Here is a 21,311-nt window from a genome sequence, read left to right on the forward strand (position 1 = left end):
AGACTCTGGAATCAGTAAAAATGTTATGTCTCTCTATTCAGTGTTCATACTACGGCAGCATTTTTTTTTTTTTTTAACGCATCAAGGTTTAAAGCAGGAAGCACTTCTGACAGTCTTGGAACAGCTAACAAATCATTATATTGCTTTACTCTCTCCCTTGTTTCACCCACAACTACAAATTAAGAAAATAACTTTATCAGTTGAGCTACCTGAAAATGAGAAGGAAGCAATACACTCTTTCCTTTAAAATTTTCTTTTACAGAGAAGAAGTGCAATAAGCTCTCATGGACTACCACTACTGTCAATATGTGGTCCTGGTAGAAATAATCTTAAGAAGAAAAAAAAAAAAAATATGGGGCAGAAGAAAGTCTAGTTGCAACTCTTCGTACAAGTAGAAGAGAACAATGGAGAGCATGTGAACAGTAGTGGAAGAAATGTTTACCTAGGACTGCGATGATTACATGGTAAGAAAGATGAACAAGGAAGGAATGAGGAGCAGACAGAAGAGGAAGGATCAAGCAATATATAGATTATAGGAAGGTAAATCATTTATCAGATTAAGGTAACTAAAAATGCATATAAAAGTTACATTCTAATATTTTTTTCATGTAGGAAATTAATATAGGTGAATTATATATGTAGGTGGATTGCTATAAAGATAGGTTTGTAATTGGGAAACTCAGAAGAAGATGACCATAACCAATATTTATATTGATTCAGATTATATAACTGAGAGTTTGTGTAATAAATATGTATCAATGCTAATAAGTAATTGAAGAATTATAATTCTACAGCATGAAAATGGCAGAAGAAGGTTGGAAAAAAAAACAATGTTTTAGTAATCTGAGTTTGTAATATTTTAATGATCTTTTAATGATCTCATTAACTTTGGTGATAATTATAACTTTTTTAAATGTATATACATTTTTGAAAGCTAACTAAAAGTCCTTTTTCTTCTTTCTTCAGCAGATGAACCACTCACAGTAAAGGGGACAAACATCATTTCTTTAAGAAAACTAATTTAATCATTTTGATCTCCTATTTAAAATGACAGGTTTCCTGGGTATTTATTACCTTAATTTGACTTGTTTGCAAGTTTGAGTTTTAGTTTGAAAATACCTATCCCTAGAAATTTTCTGAAGGATGGTTATTTTCAGATTATGTATGAAATATCTAATTGAAGAACCAAACGCTGTAGTTATTTAGCAACCAGAGCAATTTAGGAAAGGGCCAAATTAAATTTAGTGTGGAAATTAAATAGAAAGTGTAGTGATTCTCACTGGAATATGATCAGCATAACAACTTCCTAACATTTGAGTCGTATGCTTTATCCAAAAGACTGCAGCTGTGCAAGGAGGTTATTTCTTACCACTAAGTTAATGCAGTATGTTAAGAAAATGCCATCCTGGAAACCACTAAAAATGGAGGGGTTTTGTTCATGTTGTGTGGTAATGATCTATCACTCTCTTCTGTCCTGCTTCTACTGTGGTACCAAAGCAAAAAGTGTAAGTAGTAACTAGAGAAAATTCTCAAAACATTTTCTCTTCCAGTTTGCCAGTCAACTAATGAGAATTAACTTCTATTCAGTATATATTTTTAGATATGTATTGTATATATGTATATGTGTAGATATGTAATGTATAATGTATGTAATGTATGTCCATTGTGTTTTTTATTATAAGAAATAGAAGTAATAACATAATGGACAAAAAATAGATGTTGTTTAAACACAAAATTCGTACTACTAACAAAGCTGTAAGCCCATGTTACAAATACCTTTTTGAGATTTTCACTAAACCTGCATCAGTTCCCATAAGCATACTTCTTTTATCTCATTTTTTGTATTAGACATGTATAAGCGTATGAAAAATAAAATCTTTCCAGTGTCAATAATATAGCACGAACAGTATGTGTTGTATTTTGTGTAGGAATATTGGTAAATTATGATCTTGAATTCTACACCATGTGAAGGAAAAAAGGCTGGATATCAGTAGGCCGATTAAAGGTAGACCAGTCATGATGCTTCATGGAATTAAATATACTAATCAGATTCTGAGCTTAAGGGACAGAAATAGAAAAAGAAGTGGAGCAAGACTGTGAACAACATTGCTCTCTCATCTTTAATTTTAGTATAGGTAATTTTATTGGCTAAGACTTTTCAGACACAGTTGACAAATGTAAAGCCTGAGTGAGTTGAGTTACTATTTTTCATATTTGCTTCATCTGTTAAGAGTTAAATAAACAGTAGTCCTTTTTTGCTTCAGTGATTGGAAGGGTAGATGTATGCTGCATATCATTGCCAACTGGGGTTGACAGTACAGAAGTGGATAAATCCAAAGGAAAAAAAAATTGAACTTGTTATCCTATTAAGCCTTAGCAAGACAGCTAGCACATCTTTCATGAGCTTAGAAAAGCAAACTATTCACAGAGTCTATAATAGCAAGCAAGCATCTGAGGAAAATGAATCTTGGCTCATAGTCACAGTAAGTATAAACATCTTTTTTATTTTAAGTAACAACCCTGTAAGTATATATTTTGTATAAACTAACTTACTGTAACTCATCATAGTTTTTGTAAAATGGGGGATTTCTGAAGTTGTTTTTTCACAGTGGATATAGTTTAAAGAATTTCCATTATACTTAAGAATAATTGAAATTGAATTGAGTATATAGTTTTTGTGAATAAACAAGAATGACGGTTTCCTAAATAAAAGGGATTTTTAAGGTGGATTTTTTTTTATTATTAATAAATAAGAATGCTTTCCTAAACAGTAGATATTTCTAAGATGGATTATTGATTCCTAAGACTCTTATATGTAATTTTAACATACAGGAACTAAAGTTTAGTACTGTGTAATTTCAAAACTGAAAGCCTATCTGAATGAAATGGTTTGATTTAGTTTGCTTGTTTGTTTCTTTTGAACTATCTTCCTGCAAATAACATTTCAGATCTGAAAGGTGAGGAAAGATAATGATAAGACTACAGGGATATTAATCAAGAAGAAATGTTACATACCACTGAGTATAAAAGCTTACAAATTCAGTTTGCAGCACTTAAATAAACCTGGATTGCAGATTGTTCTCCTACCATTTTCTCATCCTGCTTACTAAACTATCTTTGTTAAAGTACTTTCTTATTCCTTTCTAAGGAGAGAACCGTTCTGACACTGGAGCTGTCCTTCCTAGTTCAGTGAAGGAATGCAGAACTTTTCTCAACACGCCTACTAAAAATGAGCCTATGAAGTATTAAACATTCCTTTTTTTTTCCTCTCTAAACTCGAATTGCTCCTAATCTATGCAATTGAAATTCCTCTTCTGGAGAAACTGACTATGGAAACTGCATAGTTAGGAAATACAGTATCTAAATTCTTCCATTTTAGACAGTGGAAATTGAGTCCTAGAAGCTAGGATATAATTTTTGTCCTTAATGCATTCTATAAGAAATGACATATTTTTCTCAAATAACCATAATATATATTTTCTAGTTGCAGACTATCTCAAAACAAGCTAATATATTTTCAAAGGGTTAACTGTGGTAGTGTATTACTTGATTGACAGGCTTCACTTGGTGAGCTGAGTTTCAAGTGGAATTCAAGATTCCAGATTTATGTTATTTCTGTTATGATGGATGAACTGTTCTCAAGTTTAGAAAACTTCAATAATTTGACTTGACGAAGGATTGTAGTATTCTATTGGTAGCACCATTTTACTACAGAAATTTTATTTCCTGTGAGTGGAAACAGTAGTGAGATTTCTGCTAATTTCATGGCCATTTGCCACATTGCACATGTGAGGTATTTCATTTAGTTGCTCTCATGACTGGTGCTGAGAAAGCACGAATTATGTGCCAAAACAAAAAAGCCAATTAAATGGAACTAAACATAAGATACCAAACATCAGTATAACAAACTCACTGACAAGAAAAGGGCTGATCAAGCTGGTGTTCAAATTGGCATTTTTTCCTTTGGTCTCAGAACAGGAATGGCAGAGACCCAACAGTGAAAGCAGAAATGGAAATTCATGGCAAATATTTTAATATATTTTCTGAACTTTTGCTGGAAACAAAATATTGTCATCCACTGTAACAGAGAAAAAATGCATAATAACGTATGTTCTTTACGACAGTTGTAAGAAAATGTGTTTTTACACACATAATAAATACATGAGTATCCATGGTACTATACTGATACTCACCACTGGAAAAATGTGGTCAGTAAGGAGAAGTGTTTATTACATGGTACTTAAAGTCATCAGGTGATCTCTATATGGACCATTAGTGGTTCACCATTTTGTTGCAGTGGAAAACTAAATGATAGTAGGAGCAAACAATTTGATTCAGAAATGAAATAACTTCAAAAACATTAAATAAATGCCTATCCTTAGTAATACATTACTCATGTTACAGCAGAGACTCAGAATAATTAAACAAAGCAAGATTAGCTTAGCAAAGAGGAAGAATCTTTCATTTAGCTTTATAAAAAAAAAAATAATAATGCATACGGCTTTGCTGAATTTAAGAACTGAAAACTGGACCTATGCCTTGTCTTCTCCCTAAGAAGGCACAAATGCTTGTACACACACAAGCTTATGATGGCTGAACTGTAATTTTTCAATATGAATTCCCTGTCACTTGTGTTCTCAATTGTAAGCTAAAATAGTCTTGAAGATACATGGTTTAGTGAAGGACTTGTTAGTGTTAGGTCAGAGGTTGGACCAGGTGATGTTGGGAGGTCTCTTCCATCCTAGATGATTTTGTGATTCTTTGATATTTGACTGACTGCTACTTTATTAGCCTTATTTAAAACTAATGCAAAGGGCACCCTGAAGGCAGGGTGCCATTTCTAACACAGGAGCCAGAATAGTATTCCTGCTATGCATTTAAAAAAAAAAAAAAGTGATCAAAACTTATTTAAATCAAAACTTATTTAACACTGTGGTCTCACTTGTTTATGTGTGTCCAGCATAATGCAAAATTTCATTACATGAGGTAAGGATTTCCTGAATATGCTCCTTTGTGTCTTGTTGCTTATACAGTAACCTTCCTTGAGAACCAGATCTGAAGAAATATTACTGGCTGGTATTTGCTATCTTTTGATCGTCTGAAAATAAAAGACCATGATTAGGTGTGTTTTATTAAAAGTCCCACAGAACATTTCATGAAATAAAATGATTAATCACTGGGTCCTAGCACAATATCAGTTGCGGAGCAATTTTGCTTACCCATGCTTTTCTAAGCATTTCATTTGGATGTACTATTCTCATAGCTAATTGGATACTGTCAGATAACTATTGAGTTCCATTTGAATGGAAGCTGATTCTTTGCAGCCATGTAATTCATGTTTTAATTAAATTTGTGAAGTGCTTTAGGGTCCTGGTACAGCCCCATATTAATAAATGGCTGTTCTAGACATTTTGCAAAGACATTCTTAAAGACCAGTCTGTTTTCTGGAAAACACATAGAGCAAATGATAAACAAATGAAACTAAGATGCATACCAGCTGAGTAAGAAACACTACCATGGTATTTTTGATAACATTTCTCTTTTCTTGCCTATGTCTCATATAAAATACATTATTTGGCAAAAGCACTGCAGAATTGGGTGTAGAGAAATTATTCAAATAAGGTAGCTTGATAAGGAGATTTGGAGCATTTTTGCAAATTTAAAAGGGGGGGGGGGCAAAAAAAATGAAAGCATTCGAATAAGAGGCACTTGAATTAGGTAAATAAGAGGTAAATAAATAAGCCCTTTTTGCCTACTCTCTGACTATGGAATGATTAGGCTGTCATACTCAAAATGGCATTGTCTGTTAGAATAAATTTTCTGTGGGACATCTGCACAAAAGCTAGTAAGGGTAATATGCCACAAAATAAAATATCTAAGGAAAGTGAAAGGAAGAATTCATAAGGAAGAGTCTAGCTTTAAGAACAATTTTATAGGAAGAAAGAAGGGGAGGAACTAAGCAGTGAAACAGGGCCAAATAGGATAGAGGTGATATGATAGAGGAGCAAAATCAATGAAAGAAAAGATTAGCATGGAGTAAAAGAATACTGAGAAATAGAAGGAAAAGGAGACAGAACGGAAGTGAATGAACACAAAAATCCATATTAAGTAAGGATATTTGGGTAATGAAGACAAAAAAAGAGGGGGGGAGGGGATTCTGTATCCAAAGAGAAGAGAGAAATCAGATGGTTTTGATGTGGTTGAAGTCCATAATGAAAAGCAGTGAAAGGACTTTTCCAGGTGTTTCAACCTTCAGGAATTTCATCAAGCACTTTTAATGGTGCTTGAGTATTCTGTGACATTGTTCTTGTACAGTCTGTAAAAGGTGAAATAATTTAAGTATAGGATTTAATGTGGAGTTATCCAGTGAACTGCCACTAAATATATTTATAGCCATGCCTTCTAGAACATGAGACATTGAAATTATAGGAAAGACATTTTCCACCCCAAAAGGGTAATTAATACTATCCTGAAAGAACATAAAGCATTTTGCAAATGTATTGTCACACCATTCTGATTCAATATGCTTAAATATTTCCTATATATTTTCCTTCTCTTTTTTAGTCTGTCTTTTCTGCCAGTGACTTGTAATTATCATATAGTTTCACTGAACACTCTTCTCTAGAAAACTTAAGAAAGCAAATGTTCTCACATAAAAACACCAATATATAAACATGAAATAAAATAATCCCTACATTTTCCACTTTACTTCCAAGAAACATTATAAAGCCAGCTTTTTCTGCCTAACAACATGATCTCAGAGTCACGTTAGAAAAAGAAAAACATTTTCTTGCCTTTATTATCACAGAGCTTGTCATCACTTGCATTATTGTGAAAGCATTGATAAATGCTATTTGAAAAGTAGTAGAACGATTGACCATCTCAGAACAGAATTTATTTTGCAAATCTGTATGATGTTCTGTCACGACACCTGGCAAAACATACATTGCAACTATGATGTGAAAGTTAAATAAATATGCCTTTCCTTTGAATTGATCCACAATACTGTCTACCTCCTTAAAATTCCAGCATCTTTCCTGTTTGTTTTTTTTTGGTTGGTTGGTTGTTTTCCTCCTTTCATTTTGGTATTATTCTGTGTTCACTGCAGTTTTTTTTACTCCTCCATACATCTTGAGTGTTTGGGGATGCTTCGTATAACTCAAATTATTAAAGCACACAAATCTTAGTCACCGTAATGTTTTCCTTGTACTAACCTTTCTTTGATACTGCATTTCCTAAAGTTTGTTAAATTCAGACAGTGAAATTTCCCAGAAAATAATACTAAAAAATGAAATATTAGAAGTTGTCCATCTCCAAATAATTTTTACTACAGTAGGCCTTCAATACCAAGTTAGCATTAACAGTTAACCTTATATTTAACAAGTTTCTATATACGCTGAAAAAAATATGACTCTCAGACAATTATTTTCTCCTGCAACCAAATTAAAGGAATAACCCAAACTCTGACTTACAGATTGGTCTTGGTTTGCTCTGCACATGACTCAGTTATATACTTAGTCCCAGCTGTTTTCCTACATTCAGTCTGTATTTTTTTTTTAAGGAAAAAAAAAAAAAAAAGAGAGAGAGAGACTATTAAGTATTTAATTATATATAGAAACAAGAATGAATTAAAAATTAATGCTTAAAGCACAATATTAATGTCCAAAAATCAGAATCAGATCAAATCATGGGCTGAAAAACACCAGTCGTGGCCCAAAAGTTCCACAAAATTCAAAGAGTATTTGTTCGGGCCCCATAGCTGAAGACTATGGTATCTTAGATATATTTTAAACAAATACACCTAACTGATATTTTAAGTTATTACTTAAAAACAACTTCGAAAATTTGGTCCTAAGTAACCAAGACTAGAAAGTACCTGCATTAGTACCAGCTCTAGCACTTCAGTATTTTTCAGTATAGCTAGTCAGTGGCTATAGAGGAGAAAAGCCAGCTTAGACAGCCTGAGAGAATTAGCGAGCAAAATTATTCTGCAGTAACTTTCTTACAATACACTGTTTTCCCTCCCACACAGAAGAGTGGAGCCCAGATGCCCTCAGGTCTTAGAAATGAGTAGAAAAAGAAGAAAAAGCTACAAGGGCAGAAAAAATTCTGGTTCCAGAGAATGTAAGTTTACAGAAATATTTGATTTGAAGTAAAAGCATCAGAATCATAGGTGGTTGATCCAGTCACTCATCAAGACATAAATCCATGTTTGTACCCAAAGCTATTTCTCAAATTGTAAATATTTACACTCAAGTGTAGTAAATATAGCCAATGTCTTGATGAGACTATGTCTTCTTCTAGTCTTATTCTAGTACAGCTACTATCCTACTCATTTGTGGCAGTCTTTCCAAAAATACTGATGTTTAATTGCCTCAAATTGTCAAAATTGTCATCATTTTACTGTAAATTTCTCAATGAATGTTTTCTAAGTCAAATAAACTGTAAACTATTATCCTCTAACAATGCATATGAATGATTCTAAAAATAATAATAAAATAATAATAATATTAAAATAAATTTAAAAAAAAAAAGCCCAAGCAAGGCAGAATTTCACATAAATGTATAAACACTATGAAATCTTGCCTAGAAACTCCTGCCAGGAAACAGTATTTTCTGCTTCAAACAGGGCTTATACCTCCTGGTAATGTGCCACTGATGTGCTGTGTGATTGTGACAATATTCATTAATCCCTTTGTTTGCTCATCTGTAAAAGTATTATAAAAGTCAGGTTCCGTGTAATTTACCTGGAACTGCAAGCATGCAATGGGATATTGATTGTCCCAGTGTGTCCACAGGAATGAAGTAAATACTCAAAGGAATAATAGAAGTAAAAGGAGTACGTTTTTCTAAATGCAAAAAGAATACCCCATCACCTAAAAACTGTAAACCTTTCTAAGAAAAGAAAAAAATTAATATATTAATTTCTTCCAGTTAGAGTGAGTTAACATGATATACCCTTCATACTACTTATCAGATAACTAAGACAAAAGAAACAAATGCTGGATCAAAATAAATAAATAAGTAAAATACTGATGTAGAAAATACACTACATTTTAAAGACAAAACAGTCATTTTCAATTAAAAGTGTCTCAAAGCTAATCATACATTTGTGAAACTGTTTACCAAATCATGGGAAAATGTTTTTTTCTTTTTTTTTTCATCTTAAATTAGATGAGCAGTTGTCACTCACTTGTAAATGCCAGCAAAACATAGAAAACCTGGAAAATAAAGCAGACGAATCTCTGGCTCACTTCACTGAGCCACTGGATGTAAGGGATTCTGAAGAAAGTGGAAAGGATCACGAAATCAAGGATCAGAGTAGTTCAGATGTGTCTGAAGATAGAGACGATGTGTCAGACAATGAAAAAGAAAGAAAGAAGGAAAAGAACTGCACTCCTCCAATGTTCTCTTCTCTGGAAAATGAAATCCTTGCTACAGTAACTTTCAGTGAATCAGGAGGTTCATCAACAGGAAAAATTACAGTGGGGGGCAAACCAGACTCTGCAAAGTCTGTTAGTTTGGCTACCGGAATAATTACTGCAGAGGTAAAACACAGGTCTTTTAATGTGAAAGTAGAAATTAAGAATGTTTCTTTGTTTGATTCTGGAACAAACCTTGTGGCTGAGAAAAGGAAAAGTTCAAAGAACAATAAACACTGCCATGAAAGACATTACCAGAAAAGCCAGTGTTCAAGATGTCCAAAATACCAATGTCCTCCAAATGACCATTCAGAAGCAGACATTTGGAAGTGTAAGGGAACTTCTACACACAAAATTCAAACTGCCCTCAACAAGAATGCCTCCCTGAAAATGAACATCGAAGGAAAGGAAATTAAAGTAGAATATATTAACAAAAAGAAAAAACTAAAAGTTAACATCAAACCTGGTACACCGAGGAAAACCTGCAACAAGGAATGTGAAGATACATATTGGAATGAAATGGATTATTATGTAACAAAGGCACCTTGCAATACAGATTGTGAGTCACATTTTCGCTTTCATGAAAAAGAAGAATTTATATTCCCAGACGGATCCATACTTCTCCCTCCGCCTAAAGAATTTGCTGACTGTGACAAAATGCATTTAGATACTATTGCAGAGGGGGTCTCTTCATATCCTGCTAATGACAGAGAGGAACCTGACAGCCTATCTACAGCCTTGAGAATTTGGGAGGGGGAAAATTACTTCTGTAAACATAACAAAAATGAGTGTGAAGACCACAACAATGAAAAGGAAGATTTCTCAAAAGACAAAATACTTTTCTCAAAAATGAATAATACAAACTGTCTTCTAGCCAGCAATACCTTGAATAATTCAAACATTGGGAAGGAGCACATCAATAAGAACAGTGCAACAGCTCAAGAAGGAAATAACATTTATAAGTGCAATGACACAGGGCAAAAACCAGCAAGAAGAAAGTCTTTTCCTGATACTACCCTTGATGTACCATCACCAGTTCACCCTAGAAGGGATTCTGGCTTCTATTCATTACCATCCTTGTCATTAAAAGTACCACCTAAGGAGACCAAAGCAGACATCTGTGGCAAGAACTCACAGATTCGTAAACACTGTACAGAACTTTGTATGTGTCCTGACTTGACCTCTTCACTGAGAAATTTGAAAGGTCTTAAGTCTACATATCAGTATGCTTTCACTTCATTTGATCATAATATTGCCATTTATCCATCTGAGCCTGAAGAAAGTCTAGATGATACTTGGTTACTGAATGACTATGCAGACTATGTGGGGCAAGATGAGGAAACAGAAGAAATACTAATGGAGAGTCTTCACTCCATTGATACTATAAATGAGAAAAAAGAAAAAGGGCGTACAGAGCCTTTGAGAAACCTAGCCATATGGGAGGAAGACAGTGAGTCTACTGAAGATGTTTTAGATGGAGAAACACCAGAGTACAACCATCTAGAGAAGAATGTAGATTTACAGAACAAAGCTCAGCTGGTACAGGTCTCTTCACCTTCTAGGACTCCTGCAGGTGAACCTTTCAGTGACAAGGAAAATACTAATTCTGCTTCTATAGAATGCATTCCAAACCGACTTTCAGCCATACAGAAAAACGTTCAGCCACCCTCCACAGAGCCTGACGTAACAAAGAAAAGGAGAGGATCAGTAATGACTGTAATAACTGGAGAACTAGAACAAAGACTCATTGTCCAAGGTGATACTAAATTGGTACCTGATCCCTTTGGCTCTGCAGTAAGAAAAGAGCCTAAACTTTTCTGTAGTACACAAGAAAAATCTTTGCTATCCCCTGTGATATTGGATCTTGAGGATCATGACATAGATAATGAATTAGAAAGCTTTTCTGAAATACAAGGTATGTCTGGGAATACCCTTCCTGAAATCAATTGCCATAATGATTCTGTACAGACTGCCATATTATCTCTCTCTTCAGCTTATACTGAAAAGAAAGAAATTTTCATAGAACAATCACATATCAAGGAAAGAAAAGAGAACCTTTGTAGTAAACAATCACCTGATGATAGCATAAGAACAGAGGCTGGAGCAAATCAACTACCTCAGTTAGCCAAATCCACCTCCGATGAAGTTGAGAAAAAGGTTGAAATGAAAGAAGATTTTCAACAGAATATAGATTTCCCCCTATCATCAGTAAAACAGATTAGTCAGAAAGGTAGGTATTCTAAGATTTTTTATAGTTAATGTCCCTTACACACCTCTGCATAGTTGTCTTAGTGCTCTAGTGACATCTTTGGGAAAATGAAAGTATGTTATGTCCTCACAAAAAGATGATATTGGTATACTTTAGCCATTTGGTTATACTATGGAATTATCATATTGAGGATCCTAGGAGTGATTTTGTAAGCCAAGTAATTTAAATTTTAAAAATAAAGAAATATTTAAAGCAGCTTTGCTCAAGAAGTAGTTTTCCTGTGCTAAACAGTCAACCCATCTGATGCTTCTGGTGAGAGAAGCAAACACCAAAACAGTATGGGAGTTTTGAGGTTGGCATGTGGCATATAATCAGAGCTCTGGTCATAATTTCAAAATCACAAAAATCTATTTTTGGAATCTATGGTTTCTAAGCAAATATTGAATTCTAAGTACATCTAGGTCCTAATTATGGCTGAGCCTTTACATGACATAGAATTACCACAGCAGATCATTTAACCTTCCTTTCTCCTCTATTTATACAGCTAAGAAAACTGCATATTAAAAAAGATTTTTTTTCGCAAATTTCTTATCATCCCTTCTATAATCCATTCATCTATATCTGTAACTGGTCATTTAAAAGGAGTGTTCTGAATCATAAAAATGTAAAAATGTACAGGGACACTGCACACTACAGTGTAAGCTTTTTATATTACATCTATACACATGAATATGTATAAACACATTTTTGTGTGTATATTTGAAATATCACTCCAAAGCCCTTAATCTTTCTTTTTCTTTTTAATTTTAATCGTTATATGCAAATATAATTCAGATAATCCTCTGTAGAAGAGATTGTTTCCAGCAGGTTTGGATGTTAAGGCTTTTTTACTGTTGAAAAATATGTACTTTCTTATCATGGTTAAAACTATTCAAGAATCTTAGTAAAAAGTGCCAGCGAGTTTTTAATACTTTTTCAAGTTCACAATATCTGCAGAAAATGCTGCTATGTCCTCCAAGACTGTTTTCTTATGTTTTTTATTTGTTTTTTTCTTGATTTTGGCACTGATAATGGAAATTTCAAATAAACCTGAAGTTTGCTATTGACTAGATAGACAGATATACAGATAGATATGGTTATATTGGTTAATATCTAAAATAATACAATAAGTGGAGGATTAATTATATGTTCCTTAGAACAAGGTACAGATAGAAGATACTGAAGGAAGCCTGCATGCTCAAAAACATGAGACCTCAATGGTTTAACATGCAGCATAAAAATGCTTTTGTCTCGCAACAGCAAGGTGTGGTTATTTGTTGCATTATTTTTTAATCCTCCCCTCTTTTCTTTTGCCCCTTACTAAGAATTATATAACTGTGTGCTCTCTCTTAGCTATCACCTTATCTGGTTTGTCCCACTCAAAACCTATAAATTTGTCCCTCTTTTGGTTTATGGTCAAATTTTGATTTTCTATCTGTGAAATTCTTAGTGATGCTGTGGAGGTCCTACCTTAAATGAGTAAATGTGTACATCCAGAAAGAAGTATAGGCATGCAAAATTTTAAAATTTGTTAATGTGAATCAAAGTCCACTTGTAATGTAGGAATACAAACCTACTCAGCCAAGACACTGGGCACACAAGGCAGTGTGAGGCTTACTGTGCTCAATAATTCAGTGACACTGGAAAGGAAATGTGGCAGTTTTCAACAATGGGTGACACAGAGGAAAATGTGTTTTGTTGAAAAGTTTTCAACAATGGGGAACACAGAGGAAAAACAGATGAAAATGTTGTTAACAAGTTTGGAGAAAGGAGTCTGAGCAATCTAGAAGTCTGATGATGGTGTGGGAACTTAGTTATTATCAGAGGGACAAGGACTCATGCAAAGGGCATTACAAGAAATTTTCCACGTTTTCCAGTGCAACCCTATCTGCCTTTGTTGGTGGACACAGGTGCATTTTCAGAAGGGAATCCAATACAAAGTCTTACAATTGTTGTTTTCTTTGAAATGGTAATAGAATAAAATAAATTTCTATTGCTGTACTTAGAAAGAAGCCTAAAATAAAAATACAGATCCTTTTATCTACATTCATCTTGCAAGACTTTAATGTTTAAAAATACTTTATATATCTACATACTGACCACTTCAAAAATGTACAAGCACTTGTAAATAAAATCCATGAACAATTAACTTACTTCTGTATAAAAATGCCATACAAATGGTTGTATAGGTATTTAAGTACAAGTGCAACTATCACACTGTAGTCACATGCACTTTCCTCTGCATGAATACATCAACAAGTCTAAGAAGTATAGTTTATGGGTATTTTGAGTGTTATTTGATATTTTCATTTCTGTGTTAGCAAAGATATTCTTGTATTTATAATGTGAAAATGTAAAACCGTATAATTTCTCACGTTCCTTACAAACAATGTCTGGTTATAATTTAGACTTGAAATCAGAAATGAATAAAAACAGAAAGATACCATTAATGAAAGATGCCAGAGCCAGTGACAGCTCCCAGGAAGAAGCAATAGACCAATGGGCCAGGAGACGGAAACAGTTCAAAGACAGCAAAAAATGCAGTTCAACTGGTGGAAGTTCCATAACCAGCACAATCACTGAAGGATCAAGTGAGTATATTAGTCTTACAGTTTTATTATTTTTTCTTTATGCAGTTGACACTCTGTCAGGACTTTCAGCCAAGGAAACTGATCTTCCATTCATAACCTGAGTCTCTATCTTTGTTATCATAAGCAAGAATAGTTTATCTGACTGAACTCTGATCATGGGAGTCAGTAGCAGAAAAATATGGCTGAAAAAAAAAGAAAAGTAGATTGTACCATCCTTGTCCAGATGCAATAAACCCTAGGACAATCACTAGACTTAGACAAGTAATCACTTATGGCAGCAGCTTTGAGGGTGCAACAAAAGCCACAGTCCTGTTGTCTGTTTTGCTTATGTTAAAGACATGGTGAGCTGGGAGTCCTTCTCTCCTTATTAAGACACTCACCCACTCCAGCTTTTATCTTCAGATTTGCTGCCTAGATTGTCTTTCCTTGTCCCTATAGTTATTGGAACAGTTAGTCCTGCAACTGTCTCATTATGAAATGTCACCTCACCATATGCTTGAGTTTATACCAAATTCAGTAGCTTAAATCACACGGTAAAGAATTATAAAGATGAACTGTTTAATGCTTTTACTTTTCCTGCAGATGGAGTCCCCAAGCAAGGGTTGCACATTCTAAGATAAAGCATATGTGCTACTTCTTAACACCACCTTTGCCTCCTCTTTTGCTATTTTAACTAACAAGGTTAAAGGTAAAAGGTAAAAGGTAAAAGGTATTTTTTAACAGATGAAGAAATGCACACTTTCCAGTGGAATTATTTTGTGCTAGAATGTTTACTTTCAGTGAGGGAATCACAGAATGCCTGAGGTTGGCAGGGACCTCTGGAGATCATCTGATCCAGCCCCTCTGCTCCAGCAGGGCCACCTGTGACAGGTTGCCCAGGACCATGTCCAGACAGCTGTTGAGATCACCAAGGAGGGAGACTCTATCACCTCTCTGGGCAACCTCTGTCAGTGCTCTGTTACCCACCCACATTAAATTGTTTCCTGGTGTTCAGAGGGAACCTGTGTTCCAGTTTGTGGCCATTGCTTCTTGTCCTGTTACTGAGCACCACTGAAGACAGCCTGGCTCCATCCTTTTTGCACCCTCTCTTGAGGAATTATAGACATTGATGAGATCCCCCCTGAGCCATCATCCAGATCATAAATAAAAACGTTAAGCTACTTATTGGCCTCCAACAAGACTCTGCACCACTGATCACCAACCACTGGGTTCAGCCATTCAGTCAGTTTTCAGTCCACCTCACTGTCTGCCCATCCAGCCCATGCATCCACAACTTATCTGTGAGGATTGTATGGGAGACTGTGTGAAAGGCTTTACTGAAGTCCAGGAAGAAAACATCCACTGCTCTCCCCTCATCCATCAGGCTGGTTATTTCACTGAAGAAGCTTATCAAATTGGTCAAGCATGGCTTCCCCTCGGTGAATCCATGACGACTACTCTTGATGATTTTCTTGCTTTTCATGTGCCTAGAAATGTTGTCCAGGGTTAGCTTCTCCACCTTTCCAGGAACAGAGGTGAGGCTGACCAGTGTCTAATTCCCTGGGTCCTCCTTCTTACCCATAAGAAATTCTTCTTATTTAATTCTATTAAATAGAATTGACATCTTCTTTCCTCCAGTCTTCAGGCACTTCTCCCAGTCACCATGGTTGTTCAAAGATTACTGAGAGTGGTTTCACAATGACATCTGCCAGCTCCCTCAGTATTCATGGCTGTATCCTATAAGGGCCCAAGGAGTAAACATATGTCCTGTTTGCCCAAGTATTCCCTTACCTGATCTTCCACCAAGGGTACATCTATTTTGCTCTAGGCTTTGCCCTTGGTTTCTGGGACCTGCCATTCCTGAGGGCCAGTCTTGCTACCAAAGCACTCACTACCTCAGCCTTTTCCATGTCCTGTGTAACCAAGTCACCTGTCTCATTCAGCAGTGGACCCACATAATCATTAGTCTTCTATCACCAATGTATTTAAAGAAGTTATTCTCGTCTTTGATATCCCTGGCCAGCTTCAATTCCATTTGTGCTTTGGCTTTCCTAACTTCATCCCTAGATGCTCAGATAGTGTCCCTGTATTCCTCTCAGATCACCCATCATTAGTTCCACCCTCTGTATGTTTTTGCATTTGAATCTGGCCCAGAAGCTCCTTGTTCATCCACACAGGCCTCCTGGCATTTTTGCCTGACTTTCTATTTGTTAGGATGGATGTCTCTTGAGCATGGAGTAGGTGATTCTTGAATACATTAAAAAAAAAAAAAAAGTTTTATTGGGCCCCTTTTCGTCCAGGAATTTATCTCACAGGACTCTTCCAACCAGGTCTCTGAAAGAGGCCAGTGTGCTCTCCTGAAGTCCAGGGTTGTGATCTCACATTTCACCCTACCTCCTTCCCTCAGAATTCTGAAGTTCATCATCTCATGGTTACTGCAGCAAAAGCTGCCTTTGACCTTAACTTTCCCAACAAGTCCTTTGTTGTGGGTGAGTATGAGGTCCAGCAGAGCACCTCTCCTCATTGGTTTCTCTATCACTTGGAGGAGCAAGATATCAGTGCTATCGCTGCTATCACAGAAATGTTGTGGGACAAATCCCACAGCTGGAACACTGGGCTACAAGTTTTTCAGAAGAGATAGGCAGGGAAGGAGGGGAAGGGGTGTTGCTGTCTATATTAGGGAATGGATTGAGTGCAAAGAGCTGACTCTGAGAAAAAACCACGGAAAGGTTGAGAGCTTGTGGGTAAAATTTAAGGACTGGACCAATAAAAGACACCTTGGATTTGGGGTCTACTACAGGCCACCTGATCAAGGGGAGCCTGTTGATGAGGCCTTCTTGCTTCAATTACAAGAAGTGTCATGCTTGCATGCTCTCATCCTGTTGGAGGAATTCCTGGTCCAGTTATTAGACAAACCAATCAAAGGAGAAGCATTACTGAGCCTGGTGCTCACTAATGCAGATGAACTCATTAAAGAGGTTAAGATAGGAGGCAACCTGGGCTGCAGTGACTATGCTGTGGCTGAGTTTGTGATCTCAAGGAATGTGGGCCTGGCAAAGAGTAAAGTCAGGATGCTGAATATCCAAAGAGCAAAATTCCAGATATTTAAAGACCTAGTGGATGAGATCCCCTGGGACAATGTCCTTAGGGACAAAGGAGCTGAACAGAGCTGGCAGCTCTTTAAGGATGTTTTTCTTAAAACACAAGAGTTCTCCCTCCCATGTATAAGAAAGCAGTTTGGGAGGGCAGAAAACTGGGATGGCTGAGCAAGGACCTGTTGGTCAAACTGAAGTGCAAGAAGGAAATGCATAGTCAGTGGAAGCAAGGGCACATGGCCTGTAAAGAGTACAGGGATGGTGTCTGGATATGTAAGGATGGGATCAAGAAAGCCAAGGCACAGATGGAACTGAGCTTGGCAAGGGATGCAAAGAATAACAAGAAAGGATTCTGTAGGTATATTGCTCAGACAAGAAAGGCCAAAGAGTGCGTACCCCCTATGATGGATGAGAAGGGAAAACTGGTGTCAACAGACACGTAGAAGGCAGAGGCACTCAACAACTTCTTGCTTCTGTGGGCAGGCTTCCCATGTCTCTTGAGTCCCTGAACCTCTAGGTGAGGGCTGGGGAAGCAAAGTCCCACCCACTGTAAGTGAAGAGCAAGTTTGAGACCACCTGATGAAACTGAACATGTACAAGTCTATGGGGCCCGATGGCATGCATCACAGGGTCCTGATGGAACTGGCTGATGAAGCTGCCAAGCCATTGTCCATCTTATTTGAAAAGTCATGGCAGCCAAGCCAAGACCCTGGTGACTGGAAAAAGTGTAACATCACTCCCGTTTTCAAAAAGGGTAGAAAGAGGGACCTGGGGAACTACAGCCCAGTGAGCCTCACCTCCATGCCTGGCAAGATTGTGGAAAAGATCCTCCTGGAAGCAATATCAAAGCACATGCAAGACAAAGAGGTGATCCTAGGCAGCCAGCATGGCTTCAGCAAGGACAAATCGTGCCTGACCAATCTGGTGGCCTTCTATGATCTAGTGACAGCATCAGCAACCAATGACATCCACCTGGATTTCTGTAAGGTCTTTGACCCAGTTCCACATGACATCCTGACCTCCAAATTGGAGAGATATAGGTTTAATGGGTGGACCATGCAGTGGATAAGGAGTTCGCTGGAAGGTTGCATGCAGAGAGGGATGGTCAATGGCTCTATGTCCAGGTGGAGGCCGGTGACGAGTGGTGTCCCTCAGGGTTCTGTCCCAGGACCAGTACTGTTTAATGTATTTATCAGTGACATAGACAGTGGGATTGAGTGCACCCTCAGCAAATTTGCAGATGACACCAAGCTGAGTGGTGCAGTTGATACAACTGAAAGAAGAGAAGCCATCCAAAGGGACCTGGGCAAGCTTGAGAAGTCAGCCCACATGAACCTAATTATTTTCAACAATTCCAAGTGCAAGGAGCTGCACCTGGGTCAGGGCAGTCCCAGATGTGAGTACAGACTGGGAGGAGAACTCATTGAAAGCAGCCCTGTGGGAAGGACTTGGGGGTTCTGGTGGATGAAAAGCTCAACATGAGCCAGCAGTGCGTGCTTGCAGTCCAGAAGGCCAACTGCATCCTGGGCTGCATCAAAAGACATGCGGCCAGCAGGTTGAGGGAGGTGATCATCCCCATCTATTCTGCATTTGTATGGCCATACTTGAAGTGCTTGCACCCTAGTCTGGGGCCCCCAGCAGAAGAAGGATGTAGAGGTCCAGAGGACAGCCACAAAGATTATCAGAGTGCTGGAGCACCTCTCCTATGAAAATAGACCAGGAGAGTTGGGGATGTTCATTTTGAAGAAGAGAAGGCTCCAGGGAGAGCTCATTGCAGCTTTTCAATACTTAAAGGGTAACTTTTTACTTGGGCAGATAATGATAGGACAAGGGAAAATGGTTTTAAACTAAATGAGGGGAGATTTAGATTACACATTAGAAGGAAATTCTTCACTCAGAGCGTGGTGAGGCACTGGAACACGTTGGCTGGAGAAGTTGTGGATTGCCCATCCCTGGAAGTGTTCAAGTCCAGGTTGGACAACCTGATCTAGTGGGTGGCATCCCTGCCTATGGCAGGGGGGCTGGACCATTCTGTGATTCTGTGATTCAGTGAATGCACTCCAAGACCTCCTGGATTGCTTACGTTCTGCTCTGTTGTCCCTCCAGCAGATATTGGGGTGTTTGAAGTTACCCATGAGGACGAGGTCCTGCAAATGTGAGGTTTCTTCTGTTGAGCTGTACAGGCCTCATCCACTTGTTCTTCCTGGCGAGGTGACCTGTAGCAGACACCCAGTATAGCATTAGCTTTACTTGTGACCTCTCCTTAATCCTAACACCTACACTCTCAGTCAACCACTCATCCACACCCAGGCAAAGCAATATGCACCCCAGCTGCTCTCTAACACAAAGAGCAACACCCCCTCCTCACCTTCCCAGCCTGTCCTTCCTAAAGAGCCTGTGTCCTTCCATCGCAACACCAATCATGGGAGCCACATGTCCGTGATGCCAAAAAGATCACAACCCTGCAGCTGCATACAGGTCTCTAACTCATCTTGTCATGTTCCCCATGTTCTGTGCATTAGTGTACCAGCACTTAACAAAAGGTGTTCCAGCATACTGAGTTCCTAGAAAAGTTTTGAGAGATTTTTTCATAATGGTGCCTCGTAGGCACTTTCTTGCTTACATGGAAGTGCCGGAGGTGCACCCACTTAAGTCCCATTTTATTGATTTTTTTGTCTTCCTCTTGCTTTCATCCCATGTCCTTTGCTCAGAAACCCTATCCATCACTCCCTCACAGGGCTGCCAGTTACTCTCTCCCTTCCTGACCCTTCCTACTTTAAAGCCCTCCTTATGAAACCAGCCATCCTATTGGCAAAAATAGGTTTGTCCTGCTTAGTGAGCTGGGTTCCATCCTTCTCAAGCAAACACTGGTCCACAAACAGGTTTATGGTCATACAATCCAAAGCCCTGTCCCAAGATCCATTTTGCAGCCAGATTTTTGGTCTGTCCCATTAGTGCCCTTCTCATACCCATTCCCTTTACCAACAGTATTGAGGAGAAAATTACATGGGCTGCCATGCCCTTGACCACCGCCTCCAGAGCTCACTAGTCACTGTTGATACTGCCCAGGTTTCCCCAGCCGTATCATTTGTGCTCACGTGGAGTAACAGCAAGGGGCAGTCATCAGAGCATTGAACAAACTTAGATAGTCCGTTCACAATATCGCAGATCCAGGCTCCCAGCAGGCAACAAACTTGACAGCAACCTATACCTGGTAGATCAGGTCAACAGATGAGTGCCATTGTCCCCTGGAGCCAGGAGTCACCCATTACAATGACTCACTCTTTCTTCCTGTTGCCCTTGTATAGTTTAGGACTAAGTGAACCAGAACTTTTGCTTGTAGGCACACCTGGCCCCTCTTCATCTTTGAGGAGGATCCTCATTTATTTTGTAGATGTTAGATGTCAGGTGGGGGAATATCCTTCCTCTTGGTGCCCAAACACCATTACCAGATTTGTAACCTCCTTTTTGAAGGATGTTGAGTGCAAACCTATAAAAGACTGACAGCCGTAAGACATCAGTGTGGGTCCAATACAACATAAACTGTAAATAAATTCCATCCCTGTGCTGAAGAGGTAAATCCTACATTAGCAGAGTCTCAATTCGCCTCCTAAACATAGGTGTTTGTTGCTAACTGGGATACCATTAGGTTTACAAGATATGTGATATACAGGGGGTGCCTGCCTCTTTGGGCCAGTAACTAGAGGGCAAGTGAGGTACCTTAAAGCATCTAATATGGCATTAGCTACCTATGTTCAGATAACTGAATCATGCTCTGTTTTTAATGTCCACTAAAGAAAACAGATTTTTTTTTTAATCCACCAGAGCCACAAAACACCAGAACTCAGAAAACATATCAGGAGATGCATACAGCCAGATAAACTGTTCGTTGATTTCAACAGTGATAGCTTTAGAGTATAAAGTGAACCATAAAATGTATCAGATCAGGCACACACTGTTTTTATAGAGAGAATAA

The 21,311-nt window shown here is 37.6% G+C and overlaps 1 protein-coding gene and 1 long non-coding RNA gene across 3 annotated transcripts in view; one reads left to right on the top strand and one right to left on the bottom strand.

Annotated features, from left to right (window-relative positions):
- The window catches only part of LOC308185113, a 23,003-nt gene extending 2,337 nt beyond the window's left edge, over positions 1 to 20,666 (bottom strand). The window contains exons 1-2 of the long non-coding RNA XR_013943128.1: positions 19,419 to 20,666; positions 7,473 to 7,543 (exon numbers count right to left, since the gene is read on the bottom strand). This is a non-coding gene — a long non-coding RNA (uncharacterized lncRNA). The remainder of the gene's footprint in view (positions 1 to 7,472; positions 7,544 to 19,418) is intronic.
- The window catches only part of LOC308185084 (uncharacterized protein), a 51,607-nt gene continuing 30,426 nt past the window's right edge, over positions 131 to 21,311 (top strand). The window contains exons 1-5 of one of the 2 annotated variants that reach the window (XM_080572755.1): positions 131 to 540; positions 967 to 5,122; positions 8,033 to 8,124; positions 9,175 to 11,652; positions 14,079 to 14,261. In XM_080572755.1, the coding sequence (XP_080428881.1) occupies positions 5,115 to 5,122; positions 8,033 to 8,124; positions 9,175 to 11,652; positions 14,079 to 14,261 (2,761 nt within the window). In that variant the 5' untranslated portion in view covers positions 131 to 540; positions 967 to 5,114. Of the gene's footprint in view, positions 5,123 to 8,032; positions 8,125 to 9,174; positions 11,653 to 14,078; positions 14,262 to 21,311 lie in introns of both variants that reach the window. The other variant, XM_080572756.1, reaches the window with a different exon arrangement.

The sequence above is a fragment of the Anser brachyrhynchus genome (genome assembly GCF_964034855.1).
Source record: "Anser brachyrhynchus genome assembly, chromosome: Z".
Lineage (NCBI taxonomy): Eukaryota > Metazoa > Chordata > Aves > Anseriformes > Anatidae > Anser > Anser brachyrhynchus.